A 20,029-nucleotide genomic window follows, 5' to 3' on the forward strand; every position below is an offset into this window, starting at 1 on the left:
CCCACTTAAATCATTACACTTGTGATGTCCATGGTGCTCAAATGCATTACATTAGTCGACAATAAGTGAATTAAATGTTCTCAGCCTATGTGGCTCTTTCCAGCTACTCGCTGTAAAAAATCAACTGAAACAAAAGAGGACTCGGAGACATGTTGAGGTCTGGTTTGAACATTTATATTGTGATTTTCCGTTTATATGCAAGAGGACACATTAACTCTGTATCTCCACACGTTTTTCTTCATTTCATTTTGGCCCCCCATATGTTCAGAATCAGCACATCAAATAACTTACATACTGTACTGTAGCAAACATCCCGTAAAGGACAATGATATTCAGTTATATGAAAAGGTACACTGCCTTCAAGTGGCAAACAAAGCACTGTGGGTAAGTAGGATAAGAGGATAGCATGTTAAACAGGCCTTGTACAGAACCGCCCATTACAACTGAGGTGTTTTCATGATAAGATCACTCAACCTGTTGATATAACGGTCTCTTCTGAACTCTATCATGTAAACCACTTCCAAAGCGTGCGCCGACACTGGCAGCGGGACTTGAACTTTTTGCCCTGAAGCTACCATTGCTGCACTACAGCCACTTTGAGACCAGTTGGAACGGTCAGCAATAATAAATGATATGTCATCCTGACACATGAGGCCATGGTGAGAATGAGATAGATCACAGTTCTTCGAAGGACAGCACTAGCACCCTAAAAATGAGGCATTGCTGCAAGAAACATAAAAAAAAAACCCATCCATGATCCACTCTGTAGGTGCAAAATCAAGACTTGACCTTAGTCCCTCTGCGCTATGGGCTGAAGCACTGAAGCAGTAATGGCACCATGAAGAAACGAGATACGATAGACACACATAGTTGAAAGCAACATTCAGTCTAATGCCAGTCAGACGATTGGGGCTTTTCGCTAGTTAACTCCGGCCTTTTCTGTTCTCAACTACATCATTTAATGCTCTGTACATTAACCGGACAAACGTGTCTTTTTTTCCAAACGGGATCACCTCGCGGGGACAGGATGGGCACATTGCACATGGGCGTATCCGATCTGTACATTCTACTTCCTGGATTGTGACACCATGTGACATCAGAAGGCGGCGGGGACCGACAAGGAGGGAGCAGCAGCTGGAACTGTACAGATACAAACTAAAAAGGTCAGGTCCAAAGATCAAGCCAACACACGAGGAACACACACGCCACCAACTCACACGGCCCACTAAGACACACCACCACAGGCCTCCCCACCATCTCTAGAAGTCCATTATAGGCCACATTTATTTTCTTTGCATTAAATAAAAAAAACCCCTCAAAGTCTAGTTTTTTGTTTTTTTCCAGTTGCACAGTCCGGACTCTGTTGAGCCTTTGGAAGAATCTCCTTTCTGCTTTGACGTCTGTGCAAGTCTTTGTGAATAAGGCTTCCTTTCCGATTTGCATTTGCCATGTAACCAAGTGGGGAGACAGTCTGGGAATGCTTGAGAAGAAAACAGATTTAAAAGTTTGAACAGATTTGTTTAGCTTTTTTTTTTAGTTGCTGAATCATTTCCTACACGTGCGTTAATTCAAAATGTTTTCAAACTCTTTTTTCCCCAGTACATTCCACTGTGCCCAAATGTTTTGATCCTCTCTATCCTTTGTTGACCAGCTATTAAAAGACAGAATTATAAAAAAGAAAATCCTTTCATTTATCGATCATTAAATAATTTCATATAAAAGCAAAACTAACAATCCCTGTTCAACGAAGGCCTTCCTAAACATTTACTACTTCACGCCTAATAATCATACATACATGCACACACACACACTGTGTGTATGCATACTCACTCTGTCTCTCTCTCTCTCTCTCACGCACACAACAGAAGAGCTTCATGTTTTACAGCTTGTTTTTACAGGAGGTCCATGCAGTACCAAAGCAGAAAGATCCTGATGAGTTCATTTGTTTTTTGTTTTTTTTTTGTCTCCAATACGTGGCACAAACTTATGGCAAAGAAGCGGATACGTGGTTTGGCTCAGATCCGGATCCAGTAATATTTGCACAATTTTTACTAGGGCTGGTTTTAATCTGCTTGAAGTACCAGATGGGTGGGGTTTACCACACAGGGCCATACAATGAGTGCCAGAAAGTAAAGACAATGACAGGAAAGTATTTTAAAGTCAATTCTGGATACTTTTCTGTGACCTCGAAATTACCTGCTGCAGTCTTAATTGTCCTAATGCTGTAAACCCCACTGATCCACCACTCCAAATAGGTTAAAACAAATGCAATAATTATTTGCAAACACTATGTGACCCCGGTCTGATTTGGCTTTCAGTATATACACAGTCATTTATTTATCATTATTGTGATCCCAGGAGGATAGAAGGAATTCAGCTTCTCTCCCGTCTCTCTAATGGATGTTCACTTCAGTATCCATCCATTCAATATCTATCCGTTCACCTTCTCTGTCCTGGTCTCTCCTGATCTCAACACTCTCCGGTAAGTTTGGTGGTGTCCCCACGTTTGGGTGGCGCGGGCGGGGGTCCTCGCCGTAGCGTTGCATAGCCTGAGATGTTCCCGGACATGTAGCCCCCGTTTCCCCCGTTGCCCTGCTTTCCCTGGTCCAGGAGCAGTTCGGGGGGCGGCGGAGGCAGCGCCATGTCGTCCATGGTGCCCACCGGGTCCAGCTTGCCCGACAGGCGAGAGGAGTTGAGCGAACCCTGGCGGCCCACCGACTTGCGCTTCAGAGTCCGGTTGAGGTCCTCCAGGAAGTTGGGCTGGCCTGAGCTGCCCTTTGGGGAGGTGGGCGGAGGGAGCTGGGGTGGCGGCGAGAGCGGAGGGGGCTCCGGGGTGGTGTTGTTACGCCGGAGGAGCGTGGGGGGAGCTGTCTTCTTCAGCGAGCTCTTTCCCCAGGAGGGGTTGTTGACCAGGGAGGCGGGGGGAGGAGGGGGGGGAGCCTGGGGCTGGGGATTGACCACAGCCACCTTGGGCGCCCCGCTGTGGGCGTCGCCGCTGGGAGGTGGGGGAGGGGGGAAGAGCTCGGAGGCCGGGGGAGGAGGGGGGAAGTAGGAGCACTCAGGTGGCGGGGAAGGGAAGTCGCCACTGGACTGCTTCACCTGGCCTACTTTCGCCTGGAGAGCCAAGGGCAGGTTGGCCAGGTTGAGCTTGCCTGGTTTGGGCGGGGCAGGGGGTCCAGCTGGGGGGTCCTTGGAGGGGGATCCAGTGGAGGAGGAGGCAGGACAGGAGGAGGAAGGAGGCGTGTTGGTCTGGGGAGCAAACTTGCTGAGCAGGTTCCTCCTGGACTCCTGGTAGGAGGCTGAGGAGTCGGCCTTGATGCTGGAGTTCCTCTGGGGGGTGGGAGGAGGTTTCTTACCTCCCAGACCGGAGGAGGAGGAGCCAGAGGGCGACCTCCTCAAGGGGGAGCCCAGGTTCCCGGGGGGGAGAGGGGGAGGAGGTGGAGTGGGGCCAGTGACGGGGGCGGGAGGAGGTGGGGGAGGTGGAGGAGGGGCAGGGAAGCCTGCGTTGCTCTCTGGAGGAGGAGGAGGAGGGAACTCTGAAGACTGCAGCTGCTGGCCGCCGCCGCCGCCGCCGGGCTGCCATTTTGGTTTGGCCTTCACCGCAGGTGGGGAGAGGGGGGCTTTGGGGGTCTCTGCGTGACTGGCTGCTTGGGTCGAGGCGCCTGGGAACTGACTGGCTATCTGTTTCACCAAGGAAGTGGTAGGAGGGGCTCCGGTAGAAATGGGCGGCGGCTTGGACAGGCTGTGCTGCTTGGGCAGAGTCGGAGGAGGCTGGCTGTAGGCGTGGCCTGCCTGAAGGCTGAACTGCTTCTTCAGGGGAGCAGGTGGAGGAGGGGGTGGGGGCGGGGGTGGGGCGGGGCCACTCAGGGCAGCAGGAGGTGGGGCGGGAGGGAACGGGGAGACAGGCGACACAGGTTTTGGGGCGGTCTGAGGGAGGAAGCCTGGGGTGAACGTTTTGGGTGGGGCCGGCGGGGGCGCGGGAGGAGGTGGGAACTGAGCCGGCACCGGGAACTGCTGGGGGGGAGGTGGAGGCGGAGGGGGCGGCGGAGGGGGAGGAGGCGGGGGTGGTGGAGCGGGAGCAGGCGGCGGGGAATCCTCCAGGCCTCCGTTCGGAGAGAGGAGGTCCCGCGGCGGGCTGGGAAACCTCTCCTTCAGCACCTGCTTCAGCCCGTTTGACTGACACAGACCCGGCATGGGAGCTGGCGGGGGAGGAGGAGGGGGAGGAAATGCCGCTCCATTGGTCTGTGGAGGAGGCGGAGGTGGCGGTGGAGGGATGAAGGCAGTCGGGGCGGCCGGGCTGGGAGGGCCCAGCTTTAGCACAGCCATGGCTGACCCGGGGGCGGGCATGGAGGGGGGCGGGGGAGGAGGAGGGGGAGGCGGAGGCGGGACGTTAGCCATAGCCTGGATGTGATTGGCCTGGGGTTTGACGGACACCAGAGCTGACGGTGGTGTCGGAGCCGGGGGCAGGACTTGCTGGGCCATTGGATGGAGGTGATTGATCGGCTTGTGGTAATTGGAAGCCTGGGAAGCCTTCTGGTTCTGGAGCCTGGTGATGGTGCTGTACTTGAACATGGTGGGAGCCGGCGAGTGGTGTGACACACTCTGGAGCGGGGGCAGGGGAGGAGGGGGAGGAGGCGGGGGAGGAGGGGGCGGAGGGGAGGGCTGCTGCTGCGGTGGGGGCATGTGGGTGTAGCTGCAGAGGGTCTGCGGCGGCGGCTGCTGCTGCTGCGGTGGTTGTGGTGGTTGCTGAGGGGCTTGGGGTGGCGGCTGGGCGGCCTGCTGAGGAGGCTGAGGCTGGGGAGGAAGGTGCTGATGCTGCAACAGTGGTGGAGGCTGGGGCTGCGAGGGTGGGTGCTGGGGCTGGGGTGGGTGATGATGCTGGGGTGGGTGGTGATGCTGGGGTGGGTGATGATGTTGGGGTGGGTGATGATGCTGGGGTGGGTGATGATGCTGGGGTGGGTGATGATGCTGGGGTGGGTGATGATGCTGGGGGGGCTGGTGGTGGGGCTGGTGGTGGGGCTGCGGCTGGGGCTGAGCCTGGGGAGAGGGCGTTGGGGCGGGGTGATCGGCCGAATGCTGGCTGTGATGCCGGTGGCTGTGAGTGGCGTGGGGGAGGGTGGCCCCTCTGGACGCCTCCATCCTCATCTGCTGGAAGGGATTCAAAGAGAAAGAGACGGTGTGTTACACCCGGAACACTTGAAGAAAGAGACATTCTAAAACAAATAAGCTAGTTTAAAAGGAATCTAGGTGTTTTTGTGTTGTTGTAAGACAGTAAATGTCTCTTAAAAAGAAGCCGTACCTTGGTGTTTTCCTCCATCTGGGTGCCTCTCTTCCAGGCCTCGGAGAAGATGGAGCTGACCACACTCTGGGACCGGCCATGAGAGGAGCCTGTGTCCACCCCGCTGTCTGACTGGCCTGAATGGTTAGACTGGGACTCTGGAAGCACACGCACAGTGACAGGACACAGGTGTCAATTTAGAGGTGTGCTTCATTAAACGCTCCACACACAAAAATGTTAACACTCTTGCTCTGATTTGAAATCTATTACACTAGTGCTCAGCCCAGGTGTGATGAGCCAGTGTACTGACCAGGTATGCTGGCGGAGCTGGAGCCTGATCGGATGCTGGCGGTAGAGAGGGAGGACCAGTCGTAGGCCGCCTCCGTCCGCTTCATGGCTTCCTGGTAGTTCACATATAGCTGCTTCCCATACTACACACACACACATAAATACAATGAAAGTGTTAGTTTACTGTTTCCTGTCGGCAGTGTTTAATACATATTGGACAATTCTCATTTGTCTCTTCGCTGGCTAACCAAACCACAGAAGGAGCTGAGGTTTAGACCTACCTTAGCGATGCGAATCCCGTTCACCCATTGGTGCAGGGTCCTGACATCATCACAGCACAGGTACTTGATGTACTGTGACTTCTTCTGGATTTGTGGGTGCTGCAAGGTAAAAACGGAGCGTATATTCCCATTACAAGTCCACAGAAACTTAACACGTCGTTCACACCTTTTTCATGATGAAGATTATACAGGAATACAGGATATTTAATGGACTGAACCTCCATTGGCAGTAAAACATCCTCTAGTCATTAAATGAGAGCATTTCCATTAATAACACTGACACAAGGAAAGTTGGATTTACTACCTACGTACAGGATCATTAAATGTGAATCACATCTAATCAAATAAATCTAATTGAATTATTTGAATTCTTTGGAAATGACTGTCAGAGTGCTGTGGAGAAGAAGCTGTGGTGTTCGTAATGGAAGGCTGATGGAGTAAGTGTGTGGGGAATGGTTGATACCAATGTGCCTCCGGGACCATAACAACACTTCCACATGTTCACACCTCTATCTTGAATCCATATACAGCGCATGGAATTCACACCTTAATTATCGGTGTCTGTGTTGACATGCTACATTTCTGTTGCTGACTATTGTTTTGAATATCCCAACTCTTGTTTTGGATAAATCATTTGGGCATTTTGCAATAAGCAAATTTGTTATTTGGGTTATTACTCTTTCAAAGAAGACTACATCTACTAGCAGACAAACTTGTCATCAAACACTTGACTGGATAAAAATAAGATTATGAATACATTTCCATGATATTTCCAGAATAGTATAATTTTCCAGACCTGGAAAACACCTGTCCTGAAATTCCCATTGTCTGCATCTTCCATCAGTGTAGGACCGCTGTATAAGCCACTGTGAGTGGTGGACAAAAGCCTGTATCTATGCATTACCTTCTCTTGTTGTCCTGATACATGTTCTGCCTGGTTCATTATAAATTCCAACATTTTTTGGCAGGAGTGCAGACCATTGTGCAGATGAAGGGGTGACCATGGGGCTTTATATTTTAACACTTCCCATTACTTTCAGGTAATTCAAGCAAAAAAGTACATGTATTATATTAGTGGGGCTTCACCTTAAGGGCCAGGCAGTAGTCAGTAGGAGCCTTGTATTTGCTGCGGTAGTCCTGGCCATAATACACGTTCACATGGTCCAACTGCAGGAAGCACACCAGATCTCTGGAGGCCTGCAGAGAGGGAGACAGAGGAGAGAACAGGATGCTTTGACACATGGTTGACGTACGAAGGCACCAGGTCTGCTCTGTGTAGAGTGGAGAGGTCACATGTTGTCCATAGTGCCAGAATAACTTTAGGCACAGAGACTTCACCACAGGCCGGTTCCTACATGGTTCCACATATTCAGTCAGTCCAAGTGATGTCCAAGGAAAGATGGAAACACTCAAATTGCAGGTAACTGCATTTTCAAATGTTCCAGAAATAGTACAAATTCTTTATTCAGTCTTGTACATTTGACATTTTAATGTTTTTACATGCTGTTGTACTATTTGTTTCACCTGGTTACAGCTTGGACTGACTGAATCCAAGAAGTCTATCTATCCCAGAAGTCTATATTACAAATTAATGGTCAAAAGAGTTTTTTTTGTAACATGCTATTTCTGCTCTATGGTCAAGTTGCTATAAATGAGCTTTAAATACTTATGGTAATGTAAGTCCCACTGTAGTCCCAGAACCTTTTTACATTTGAACTTGTGCTTTAATGGGCGGCACGCAAAAACCCTTAATAGATGGGCAGTGGAGTATACAATGCCCTAGGTGGTGCTGTATGTAATCTACTGCTCATACCATATTTTCAGGGCTCAAATCAGGCAAAACAATGATAAACAATATTGGTGTCTCGTGGTACAGTGACTAAATCCCGATGTTGTGACACCCGAGACTGTAGATTACTATGGTAATTCCTGAGTACGAAGGTCTGTAACTGAACGTCTGTGAAGCAGGATGCTGCTAAAAATAGAAGACATGTGCTCAGCAAATCTTCCCTGGATAAATAAAGCTTTAAAAAAAAAGAAAGATGAAAAAAAAAGAAAAAAAGGCACATGCCATTTCTGTCGTGTCCAGAGTTATCAGATCCCTAAACAGGAAATACCACAGAGCACATTGTGTGGATCTGGTTCTCATAACCCCGACCACATTTCTGCTCTCTCTTCACTTTTCTGAGTGGAGTAACGATGTGCCATACATGACACACACACACACACACCTCTGAGCAATGTCTATCTAGAGTCTCACTGACCTTGGCTTTGCCTTTGGGGACGTAGTAGATCCCTGAAGCCCTGAGGAGGAAATAGCGTTTCTTCCACGACTTCTTCCCATCCTCCTTCAGCCACAGCACGCCCTCGATCTCTGGCACCGACACCGAGCTGCCACAGAAACACTCCTGAGGAACACACACACACACAAATCAATGTTATCACATCCACCTTGTGAATAATACTCCTCATTGCTAAAATCGAACTGAAGTCAATACTACGCAAGTTTATGCTTGTACATCTCTCACCTCTAATAAAGCCTCTTTATTCCTGTCGGCCATTTCCGACGTCTCCTTCCGCCCCAACAAATAGTTCTGGAAATGAACGTGAAGAGCAATTTTGCTTAGAAGAACAGGAGAGGAGAGGGGCGAGGGGGAGATGGGAGCTGGAGGCAGCAGGACAAGGTGAGTTGGCTCACCTCGTCTTCTCATGTTAAATAAATTATTCACCTTTACTCGCTCTTTAGAGCTTTGACCTACTTCCACTCTCCCCAGCTCTCTAGGCACTGAGCATGCATAAACAATGTGTTTGTGTACATAGCATACACTTTAAGTATTTACATATTGAATGCAGAGCGGCTACAAAATGTATTGAGAAGATGGGGTATCCTCACTGTCCCGTGTGTGTGTGTGTGTGTGTGTAATGGAGAGTCACCTGAGGGTTCTTGAAAAGGGCGTACTTCTCGATGCGTTCGATGAACATGAGCTTGTTGTGGCTGTCCCGGGTCCAGTTTAACAGATTCTCCACCAAGTTCTCATGATCCTCAAAGATACGCTCTGAGGAGAAAGAAGAAGGGGGGGTAATGAAGATGGGATGTGAGACGTGCAGGTTTTATTATTGCTGACTTGCCAAATGTGCACCTAATTTCCTCCCTCCAGGGGTTTCTGTTCTTTGGGTGGGGCCGGACCTTTAACTGTGAGCTTGACAACCAGCCTGAAGGCACAGACATCGCCTCCTCAGAGATGACAGATAATTACAGTGTATGTTCGTCACCTACTTTGCTGATTGTCTCTGCATGTGTTAGTCAAGGCTGTAGCTTGTGTGTGTGTGTGTGTGTGTGTGTGTTTAAACTAGATTTGGGTCAAAGGACAATTCAGCATCTGGTAAGTTTTCAATCACAGAAAAATATACTAAACTAACGTGAATACTTCCCTATGGCGGTCTAAACTTTCCACTACTTATGGCATTATTCCGTGTGTCGAGCCCCACCCATCTGGCACCAGCGCAGACTAAAGCCGACCGTAAACAGCATTTATTTGACTCAGGTGCGGTGTGAACGGTCCCCGGCTCCTCCCTTACCCATCTGCAGCTCGTTGATGGTTTCCACTAGAGACCAGTCGGGGCTGTAGCCGCAGTGCGACTTGTCCAGCAGGCTGTCCAGCACCTGCCTGACCGTCTGCCTCTCGTCCACCATCATGGTCTTGGAGCTCTCGTCCGACATGTGGACCCTGATCACCAGCTGAGGAAGAGGAGGAGGAAGAGGAGGCACAGTTGAAGCAGGAGAAGGATGAAGGAATCGAGGGAGAATGTCCCGTTGGTCAACTTACCGAATACAGACACCAAAATCATCCATATTTCCCCAGTAGATCATTCAGTCTAGTGCTCCATGCTAACTCCTTAGCATACACTATGTTGAGTGATAGTAGGTCACTAACATTATCCAAAGTAAGAAGACTAACCTTTAAGTTGTTGGTGTTTTTTATTATAGGGCCTATAGAGTCCTACAATTTAAAAATGAAATATCAACTCAGTATAGCTGATGAAGCTTTAAGGTTTATTTTTTTCAGGTGACCAACCATGTATTCATCCGCTGTGCAGTGATTTTTAGCTGTACACAGTCTCCCATCGCCCACCACCTTCACTTCCTTTGGATACAGGAAAAGTAATCCCTACTAGTTCAAAGACTTATGTTATTTTTATATCATATTTTGTGTAAATTTGACCAATCTACCACACAAAACTGCCAGACTTGGCAACGTATCAATTGAGATTATTTACCATTTAGCTTTAGAGCAGCTACAAGTTCTCATTTTGTCACATTTGAGATAATGCTAGTCACCTACTATCACTCAACACAATGAATGCTAAAGTGTTTGCATGGAACAAATGATCTACCAGGGACACATGGATGATTTTGGTTTCTCATCACTTAACAGGTAAGTTGACCAATGATACAATTTTGTGCAATTTGCAACCAGTGTAATAAGGCAAAATACAGTGTTTTTTTACATGATATTGCTACAATGTAATAATATTTAAAGGAACAATTTAAATGCATCCTCCAGTGACTTCATCACACCATTAAAGTTTTAAGTAAACAGTCTCAAGTCAAGCTGTGGAATCTGGATGGGGATGGCAGCAGTGCCTATTTGAATTGACAGGAAGGATCCAATCCAATAATTTGCTTGTAAGGCTTAGGTGAAATATTTCAAATTGTTTGTGGGGTCACTGGAGTCACAGTGTACCATATACAGCCACCAAACACTAACACCCAGTAATCAGGTCAATATTTTGCGTCCATAAGTGCCCAAATGCCCTCCATACCAAGCAAGCTCAAACTAAGCTGAACGTGACAAACGCACACGTGCCAAATCCAGACTCACACAACCGCAGCCTAAGACCTGTCCTGGTGTGAAATCAAGTAAAGCCCTCAATTCCGTGGCCTCCTGTTAATCCCCTCCCACTGGGACCGGGACATCCAATCAGCATGCCAATACAGTTGACAGAGTGGGTGCCTGGGCCAATGAGAATACAGGGAGGGCTGCGAGTCACAGACACGGGGAGTCTGACCTACATTTCTCACAGGAGAGACCCCAAAAATCCTCCTAGTCTGCAAAAAAACCCCAGTAAAATCAAACCACAATCCTGCTGCTCGACTAAGAGCAAATCGAAAACCTTGTGCCCAAACACAAGGAACATGCCCTTATCGTTTCAACATTAATGTCACAAATACAATGAGCCATAGCTGCTCGTCTAAAACGCTGACAACCACAACACTTCCAGCAGTATTCTACTGTGCTGGATGAATCGTTTTCTCTGTGGCAGCTACACCACCGCTCTCTCCCTTGTCATATTGTATCTAGCTGGCAGTGCCAAGTCCGCCGCTGTTCATCGAAACACTATTGGGTCTCAACTATTCACTGCGGATAAAAGGACACCATTCTGCTAAACGCCGTTGTGCTCATTCACAGAGACAGTTCATTCACTGGCGGAAACACTGGTGAAAATGGCCTGCCTGTGGAGTCGTATAGTGACTTCCCAATGGGCTCCACAGAAACCCCCCCCCCCCACACACACACACACCGTGGTTTTCAATGGAGCAAGGCGTCCCAGTCGTTACAGGGACACCCACCAGAAATCAGCACTTGTTCGCTCGGATGCGGAAAAAATAAGCCGTCTCACGCAGAATGTGTCTGGATTGTCTTCACAGTACACACCCTCTCTTTTTCTGGAGCCCCCTTTTGGTTTCTCGCTCCCTCCCCGGCAGACACACACACACACACACACACACACACACATAATCAAACACTGCAATGACCTATTTTCTCTGCGCTTCACTGCCTCGCTGTGAATGAAGTTCACAAAGAAATGCACCATGCAGTGAATATGACATGACAGTGATTATGATGGAGGACAGAAAGGATTGATATAAGAGAAAATGAGTGAGTGTGTGTGAACAAAAGGAAGAGGTGCTCCTACCTTTTTGACCTGTGCCTCCTTGATTTTCTCCAGGGCGACTCGGATCTTCTCTGCCTTCAATTTGGCAGCCTGCTCCTCCTGGATAGACACACAGAAGCACAGTAAATACAGCTCTCACACAGTTATACACAATTACAAAAACACACACACACACACACACACACACACACAAAACCCCATAAAAACCCAATGGCAGCCTTTCGATTTCATACGCTTTCCTCATCTTCTCCCCCCATGCCTCTCAATATTCCTCTGGCTAGAATAAGACATCACGCACACACAACCTCATCAAATAGTTAGCACCCTTCACAGCCATTTAAATGCACACACCTCAGGCCACAGCGCACAGTGTCGTGTGCAAAGCTAGACCCGTTTCCACCTTTGGATCGCTTACCTGCCCCCTCCAACAAGATGCCATCACCTCCATTCCGCAGGTTGTGAACGAGCGCGTGTGCTTCTGCGTGTGTTCTATCACACGTGTGCGAATGTTCTGTCAGACACAAACGAGCCTGGCACCGTGATCCTAAATCACTGCTACCATGACATTCGCCCACTGTTCAATCAAACATGGCGCTCCATTTACTGTCTATGACTCCATATTGTATGTATATGGAGCAGCAGCGATTTCCTTTGATCTCTCTATACAGCGGAAGGGAAACAATAGTGGAGGATCCCCAAAGGGCGACAGGCTGCGGATGAGCATAAGATCAGTTCATAAAGCCTCTGTGTCCTCCACTCAGAAACACAATGACACTGCTACATAGATCCTATAGAAAAGTCGGGGGCAAAAATTAAAAATCTGAATGTGTCCATAATCCGTTCAAAAGAAAACAGACGTCTTCCTCACTTGCCTTTACATCAGAACATCAAAAGAAAAAAAAAATCAGCAAAAACTGACTGTCTGCTTGCCACCTTTAACACTAAGCTATCGGCGTAGACAGAGTTATTCCACAACCGTCCTCAAAGTGTGAAAACGAAAATCAAGCGATCCACATCTTCGGTCACTCAAAAGACGAGACTGTGAGACTGTGCTGAGCGGGGAGAGACTGTGGGACGGCGCAGGTTCACTGACATGCACACATGTGCGCAACGACATGAGCCCAACTTGACTAAAACCCCAAGTGAGCCGAGGAGGGAGGAGGGAGGCCCCTCCCCCTCCCAACCCCCCACCCCTCTCTTCCTCCTCGCTTCTCTCTCTCTTTCTCTGTAACAGATGCAGAGGTTTGGGAGCGTGCCCAATCGATGGAGCATAATCCCCACAAAAATAGTAGAACCACGGGTCAGCCAACCAGCGAGCCCCGTTTGCCAGACCCTCTTCCTTTTAGCCAATTGGGACGAGGGGGGAGACCGTGACCGACGCTGGCCCCTGAGCTGAACTACAGTGACAAGGACAAGGAGTGGTATTTGGGTGAATGAGAAGCTAAGGTTCTGAATATTGAAACTGTGTGTGTATATGTGTGTGTGTAAAGAGAGAGAGAGAGGGGGGTGAGGGGTAAGCAGGGCCCAAGCCTCTTATCTTGTGCACCCCCCTCCTTGACCCAGACTACCTTTCCGCATGACCATCTCCAGGGCAAACACACTAATGCAATATAGCAAATGGTCTGTTTGGCCAACACATAGTGGCAGGCTTTTAGTCACCCGTGTGTGTGTGTGTGTGTGTGTGTGTGTGTGTGTGTGTGTGCGCGTGTGTGTGAGAGAGGGGGAAGAGGTCACGGGGGTTGTGCAGCTTACAGTGCAGAGTCAATCTGAGTCACACTGCTTGCTTTAGCCCCATAAATGTCAGTGCAAGCCCTCCGCATATCTCTCTCTCTCCTCCATTCTTCTCTCTCTCCCCATGACACTACACCCAGCTTTTCACTAGACATTAATCTGATTCCTATTCCACAGGCGTTTTCCCCTTCCACTTTCACACTCATCCACACCAGAGTCAATTTTAAAAGGCTTTTCTGCCTCGCCTAGAAAAAAAAAAAATCTAGGCACCCTCTCCCTTTGAAGTCTTCCCACTCGCTCTCTCTCTCTCTCTCTCTGTCTCCTCGTTCGCTCGCAAACATCCCGCGCTCATTCAGTATTCTGATTTGCGAGCGAGGAGAGGGAGAGAACTTGCGAGTCTGAGCATTTGCAATCTCCTCTCTCTCTCTTTCTCTCTCCATTTTCTGTGCAAAGTGTAACACTAACACACAAACTCCTTCACAGCCTGTAGGCCGCAGGCAATCTCCCCTCTGCCGCTTTCGAAACCATTTAACCGCCTTCTGCACACACGGACAGACTGAGAGCCTATATGCCAAACACAGAAACCAATAGCCTTGAGCTCCATTGGATTAATTCCATCGTTTTTCCACCACAAATACACAAAAAAAGAGATAGTGTAACTGCCCCCAAGATTTTGGCCGGAAAATCAGAGGGCAGATGAATTGTATGGTTATTACCGAGAGAGTCAGCCAGGCGTACAGATGCACCGATTACCCAGTGTGCTCCACTGTTGGCATCCATGTTGTATTCAAATGAAGGGAGATAGTTGGGAGGGGTTGTGGAAAATAACTGTGCAATTCCATCGCCTTTGGTTGGTAATGAAGATCTTTCAGAGTTGACTGTCAGATGTATATGGTTGTCTTTGTTTTGACATTTTGAAACTTTTCAAGACATGAAAACGATCAAAATCATTTTCCAGACCCGTGTCGGAAAGCCAGTTAATATACGAGACTACTGGCGATCTTGGTTCGTCTCATATTCAGCACTCCTGGGTATGAATCTCAACGAGGTTTAAGAAAAAACCTGGCCTTCATCATCTACCGCTCCTGGAATCCCTTGCTCTGCACTTGGCTAGGTGCCTTGTAGTGACGGTGGGATAAATCACAATAGACAGCAGCCAACTTCGAACCACAGATCTGCACACATCTGATAGGCATGAGCTTTGCACGGAGGCCAAGGGCTGCGAGCAATACATTTGCTGGGAAACCTGCCTGCTGCCAAGAGCGTTACAGTAGAGCAGGGAGTTGGGGAAGGCCATGGTGCAGGGAGAGAGAGAGAGAGAGAGAGAGCGAGAGAGAGAGCGAGAGAGAGAGCGAGAGAGAAAAACAGGGGTGAAAGGTGAATTATTGTATTGAATAGCGGGGCACAGAGGGCACAGAGGGCTCACAGCTCACGTTCCAAAGCTAAAGAGGATTACTCCATACAGACTCAGTCATTATTTCAACGACAACAGCAAAGCGGTTCATCACATCGACTCGACCGCATCGTATTCTATCAACACAGAGTGAAATTCCTCACTGTTGAACTTGAGGCACATGTCTGCCAGACACTTGATGCATGCATTTCATTATCCTGTGTTTGTGTGTGTGTGTGAACATTATTTGGCTCACATGTATATATTAAATGTATGTGATGGCATTAAATTCAGCTTTTAATGGAAACCGTTTGAACATCCACCTACCGTACCGATTAGATATTCCCAATTCAACACAAATTCACATACACACACATAACTATGCCATATCAAAACTTAGCCTGACCCCCTCCCATACTTCTCACTGGAGACAGACTACAAATCAACAGACACAGTTACATGGAGAAAGGGATGACCAGCAAGGAAAAATGAATCAAAACAAAGACCCAGAGACACAAGGGCCAAAGCAGATGAAAGATAAATGTTGAAGCAAGAAGGGAAAAAGCAATGAAATCTACCAAATCGATCTATATGTGTGCAGTAAGAGCTGAAATAAGGATTTGAAGGAAAAATCCACCCTTGGATATTTATCAATCTGTGATGTTCAAGGCATTCCAGGAGATATTTTGTGATTAATTGTAGTAATTTACCCGCTTTCCCTCAACCTGCCTCGTCTACTTCTACTTCAGTTAGTGATTTCTTACATTTCCCAGAATGCCTTTCAACAACCCCCAAAGAACAGGCCTGAACTGGAGACAGCAATGGTCTTGTCGCTGCACTGCATTCTGGTCTAATCAGGCAGTGGAGAAATTGGTCTCTCTGCCTCTTCTACGATGGATTTCTCCCTGTATGACTGTTGAATGACGGTACAAAATGGAGAGTCTAGAAAGAAGCCCTCGCTCTTTGATTCTGAGGGACTGACACCAAAATCTGATGTTTACCACTGATGTTTTAGATTGCTGAAAATGTTCTGCTGTCAAACTGGGCCAAGAAATGCAAGGGACATTGGCAATGGCTGTCTTTTAACAGTGCTTAAGTGTTTTCGGGTGGATTTTTGCTTTAAGACACATGCAGAGGTGGAAAGAGGAGCAGTCCAGTTACAAGTGAGAAAACGAGAAAACCAAAGAAGCGAGTGAATGAGGAAGTCACCTTGGTCAGGAGGTGAGAGGGCTTTCCAGCTATGCTTTTCAGAATGAGCGAGGTTTCTCGGTCCAGATAGGAGTGCTTGGGTGAAGAGGGGAGAGGGGAGAAAAGGAGAGTAGAGGAAGAGACAAAATATAGAAAAGTCAGTGCCAGATGATTCTTGGTGGCTTATTAATCGCAGGTTTTTGATCTGTTTGTATAAAGCAGCGTGGAAGCGAGAGAAGAATCCAGAGCTGGAGCGCGGAGCACTTGTGGTTGTCATTAGCTGCAACTGTGGGTGGAGAAGCAATGATTATGAAGAATGGATATGTACACAACAAACCTGGTTGCCATAGAGTGTGGACACACTAAACACACACCTAATGTGTACTGTGGCTAGCTACAAAACCTACAGTCTACAGCTATTTTCACATACACACAACATACACGCAATCCCTCTTACACACCATACACACTTTCATGCTCATGATTCCAGTTGCATGCATAACACACAGACCTAGGGCTGCACGATTATGGTTAAAACGCCAATCCTGATTATTTCACAAAATATTAGTTTATTATAAGTCTTGATGATTTGATAAAAATCCTTTTACTGCTTTTTTTTTTTGCATCTTTTAACATCTTGTTGTACTTTGTAAGTGAAATGAATGTGTGCAGCCCTACGTGGGCTTATGCAAATACACATACACATGCACTCGCAAGCACACACACACACACACAAACACACAGCACACTTACAGTGCCCAGATCCACTTCCCCCTCTCGTGAGGCAAAGTCAAGCTGCCGTTTGGCCGTCTTACCATTGGCCCGTCGCAGTGAGACATGCTGGGAAATCAGGAAATGCAGGGTGTGCGTGGGACAGGGACCGCAGATAAAGGAAAGGATGCAAACACACACAATGTAAACACATGCGGAGGGACAGGGGACGTGCAGGATATTGCGTTTACATGTCAACTTGAGCTACTCTTCCGCTGTCACGCTATACTCTTGATACTCACGTTTTCTTGCTTTCTACTACTCCCCCCTCCTCCTCTCTCTTTCCCTCTCTCTCTCTCCCCTACAAGTCACCTGAATCTATTTTTTATAAGCACTCCCTTTGGCTTATACTATCTAAACACTTCAAATTCCTCTTGAGTGGAATTTAGAGAGGATTTTGCTATAGTTAGAGAGCCAAGATGCTTGGTCAGTGAACAAAGGCGCTCAGAGAAAGTAGGTGTTAACATTGTAATCCAAGTCACACATGGGAGCGTAAAAGGAGATTACAATGTATTCACAAATGACTCATTAACCCACCGTCCAATGCACAATACACAAGCTGTATTGTGGATTGACTCTCAATACACTTGAGGCATGCAGTTTCTTCCAAACTTCATGCTGTGTGGTTACACATGCAGGGAAATTGTTAGACAAGTCAAAGCAGGATTGGGGTTAATTCACTTTCAGTTCAGCCAATTTGGGTTTTGGATTTTCTTTAAAATCCCGAAAAAGGTGAAAAAGATTTAAATGCCGGTATGAAACGGTATGCCAGTATTGTTAATCAGTTCCACTTTGCATTTTCATTGACTGAACTGAAACTGAATTAACCTCAAACTGAATTAACACACTGTTCAATCACTTACCGCCATATTTAGAAGTGTACACACATCGTGTTTCACTCTCACACACACACTTCCTCACTAGGTGATAATATAGTGACTGTTGGATAACCTTGGTGTGTGTGTGTTTCAGCGTCAGTCGTACCTCTGTGCTGGTCTGGCTCTGTCCCTGTGTGCTCGGGGCGCTCTGGCCCTCCGCCTCTCCTCCCCTCAGCACCTTGTCGATGTCCAGGGAGTCCATGCTGGACGCTGAGGCACATGCTGAATTCACGCTGGAGCGCTGGGACGGAGCCTCCTGCTCGCTGACCGCGCCCACCGAGCCCGTCCTCCGGTGCTGCCCGCTGCCGGACGAGGGCCGCCGGAGCGTGGTGGAGGAGAAGGAGGAGGAGGAAGACGAGGAGGAAGACGAGGAGGTCTGACGAGCCGCTTCGTCCATGCTGAGGGACGCCTTCTCCAGCTGAGCGGTGATGTCGTCCAGGGAGAAGTTGGAGGCCGCGGGGCGAGCGTTGACGCTGCCGCCTCGCACCGTGTTGGCCGGTGAGGCCCGGGTGCTGCTACTGGTGCTCCCTGATGCGGAGTTCAAAGTTCAGAGTTTAAACACAGCTCAGATGGAAGGGAAAATGTATTCTAGATGTACTGCAATTATTCAAAGAATCTCTTCAAGGAATTTTGCCAATACTGCACTGTATTCACGACACATTACAACCGGATATTGAGTGCAACACATTTCTAACTTAAAGGTGTTATATGTATTATTGTTAAACATCAATAAATCATTGTCAAATTCATTGTGATCCCTTGGTATAATAACTGATGCGGTAATGATTTATTGATGTTAAAATGCTACACATAGCACCTTCAAAGCACAAACATCAACATGGAGATCATATATAAATGTATGGAAGAACGTGGTTTTTTTTTTATATCACATTATCCAGCAGGACTACCTCCACTGCTCCCCCCTCCACTGGTGCCTGTGTGCTTGGCGCTGGCACTGCGGCCCCCGGGGGCCCGCTGGTGGCCCTTGGCCTGGCCGCGAGACGAGGAGTTGGGCTTGCCGATGGTGTTGAGCTCCTGTTCGATGGAGCACAGGTCGGCCATCAGGGCGTCCAGGTCCACTGTGTCTCCCTGGTTCAACGCCTCTGGAGGTGGGGGAAGGGAAGAGGGAGGGGGGGAACAGAGGAGAGGGTGAGAAACGCCCTCACCTTTAACCTTTATTTATCATGGGAAGGTTTACCTGAGTAGCCTTGCTTTTTTTTGCAATGACCTACTCCTGAGATCAGACAGGTCTCAGACAGGTCCTTTAAGTTTTCTGGTTGTATTTGTACAATATGTGAATGACTCAAGTGTGTGAGTGCGAGTTCGGGGCTCTCACCGTTGATGTTGTACATGGAGAAGCGGTAGGAGAAGTTGGCCATGTTGGTCTCCTGCCTGAGAGGGGGCTTCTGCAAAGCCTTCTGGGGCCTGCCGTCATCCAGACTCTACAGGGCACACACACACACACACGCACGCACACACGCACGCACACACACACACACACACGCACGCATAAATCAAGGTGCACACAGGCAGAAACACACACGCACTCTCTTACAGTACACAGTCAAAACACAGGATCTAAGCATCCATTATGCATGACTGCTAGATTTCCAAGTCTCACACACACACTCACACAAATACACGATACAAGGTGGTAGCGGGAAGGGAGTTGCTAGGATACAGTAGAGGGAGACAGGATTAGCAGTGTTAAGGTTGCTATGGATACAGCCCCTTCCTCTCTATCTCTTCTCTTCTACCTGTGTGAGTCTGTATCCCCCTACTCCACAACCCTCCCTGTGTGTGTGTGTGTGTGTTTACCTGTGTGAGCTTGTCCAGCTCTCCCAGCCAGTCTCCAAACATCTTGTCCAGGTCTTGGTCCTCCTTATCGCTGTCCTCCTCCGCCCCATGGTCCAATTCATCATCTGACACCTGATCCATCTATAGGACATGTGCACACACACACACACACACACACACACACACACACACACACACACACACACACACACACACACACACACACACACACACACACACACACACACACACACACACACACACACACACACACACACACGAACAAAGAAGAAAGGAAATTGTCAGTTGAGTGCACACATGTATACAAGCTCACACACTATCAGATCACACCCACACAGCAAGGATGATACAAAAAAACCCTTCTGCTCAGCTCATGCCAACCTCACTGCCTGTTACCATGGCAACCCCTCACGGACCCCTGGCGGGCACCCTATGCAGTTCAAGC

At 48.3% G+C, this 20,029-nt stretch overlaps 1 protein-coding gene across 1 annotated transcript in view; it reads right to left on the minus strand.

Moving 5' to 3' along the window:
* Positions 1-147: 147 nt before the first annotated feature.
* raph1b (Ras association (RalGDS/AF-6) and pleckstrin homology domains 1b) overlaps positions 148-20,029 on the minus strand; it is a 46,958-nt gene continuing 27,076 nt past the window's right edge. Inside the window, 15 exon segments of the mRNA XM_071524583.1 lie at positions 148-5,145; positions 5,300-5,436; positions 5,589-5,709; positions 5,848-5,946; positions 6,934-7,044; positions 8,112-8,255; positions 8,376-8,441; positions 8,782-8,903; positions 9,427-9,586; positions 11,827-11,904; positions 16,139-16,213; positions 17,873-18,294; positions 18,657-18,869; positions 19,103-19,208; positions 19,585-19,704. Coding sequence (XP_071380684.1) covers positions 2,470-5,145; positions 5,300-5,436; positions 5,589-5,709; positions 5,848-5,946; positions 6,934-7,044; positions 8,112-8,255; positions 8,376-8,441; positions 8,782-8,903; positions 9,427-9,586; positions 11,827-11,904; positions 16,139-16,213; positions 17,873-18,294; positions 18,657-18,869; positions 19,103-19,208; positions 19,585-19,704 — 4,650 coding nt within the window. The 3' untranslated portion in view covers positions 148-2,469.

The sequence above is a fragment of the Centroberyx affinis genome, unplaced genomic scaffold, assembly GCF_046629955.1.
Source record: "Centroberyx affinis isolate AG114_WGS23_722 - 3 ecotype Tasmania unplaced genomic scaffold, CSIRO-AGI_Caff_v1 ptg001205l_1, whole genome shotgun sequence".
NCBI classification, from domain to species: domain Eukaryota; kingdom Metazoa; phylum Chordata; class Actinopteri; order Beryciformes; family Berycidae; genus Centroberyx; species Centroberyx affinis.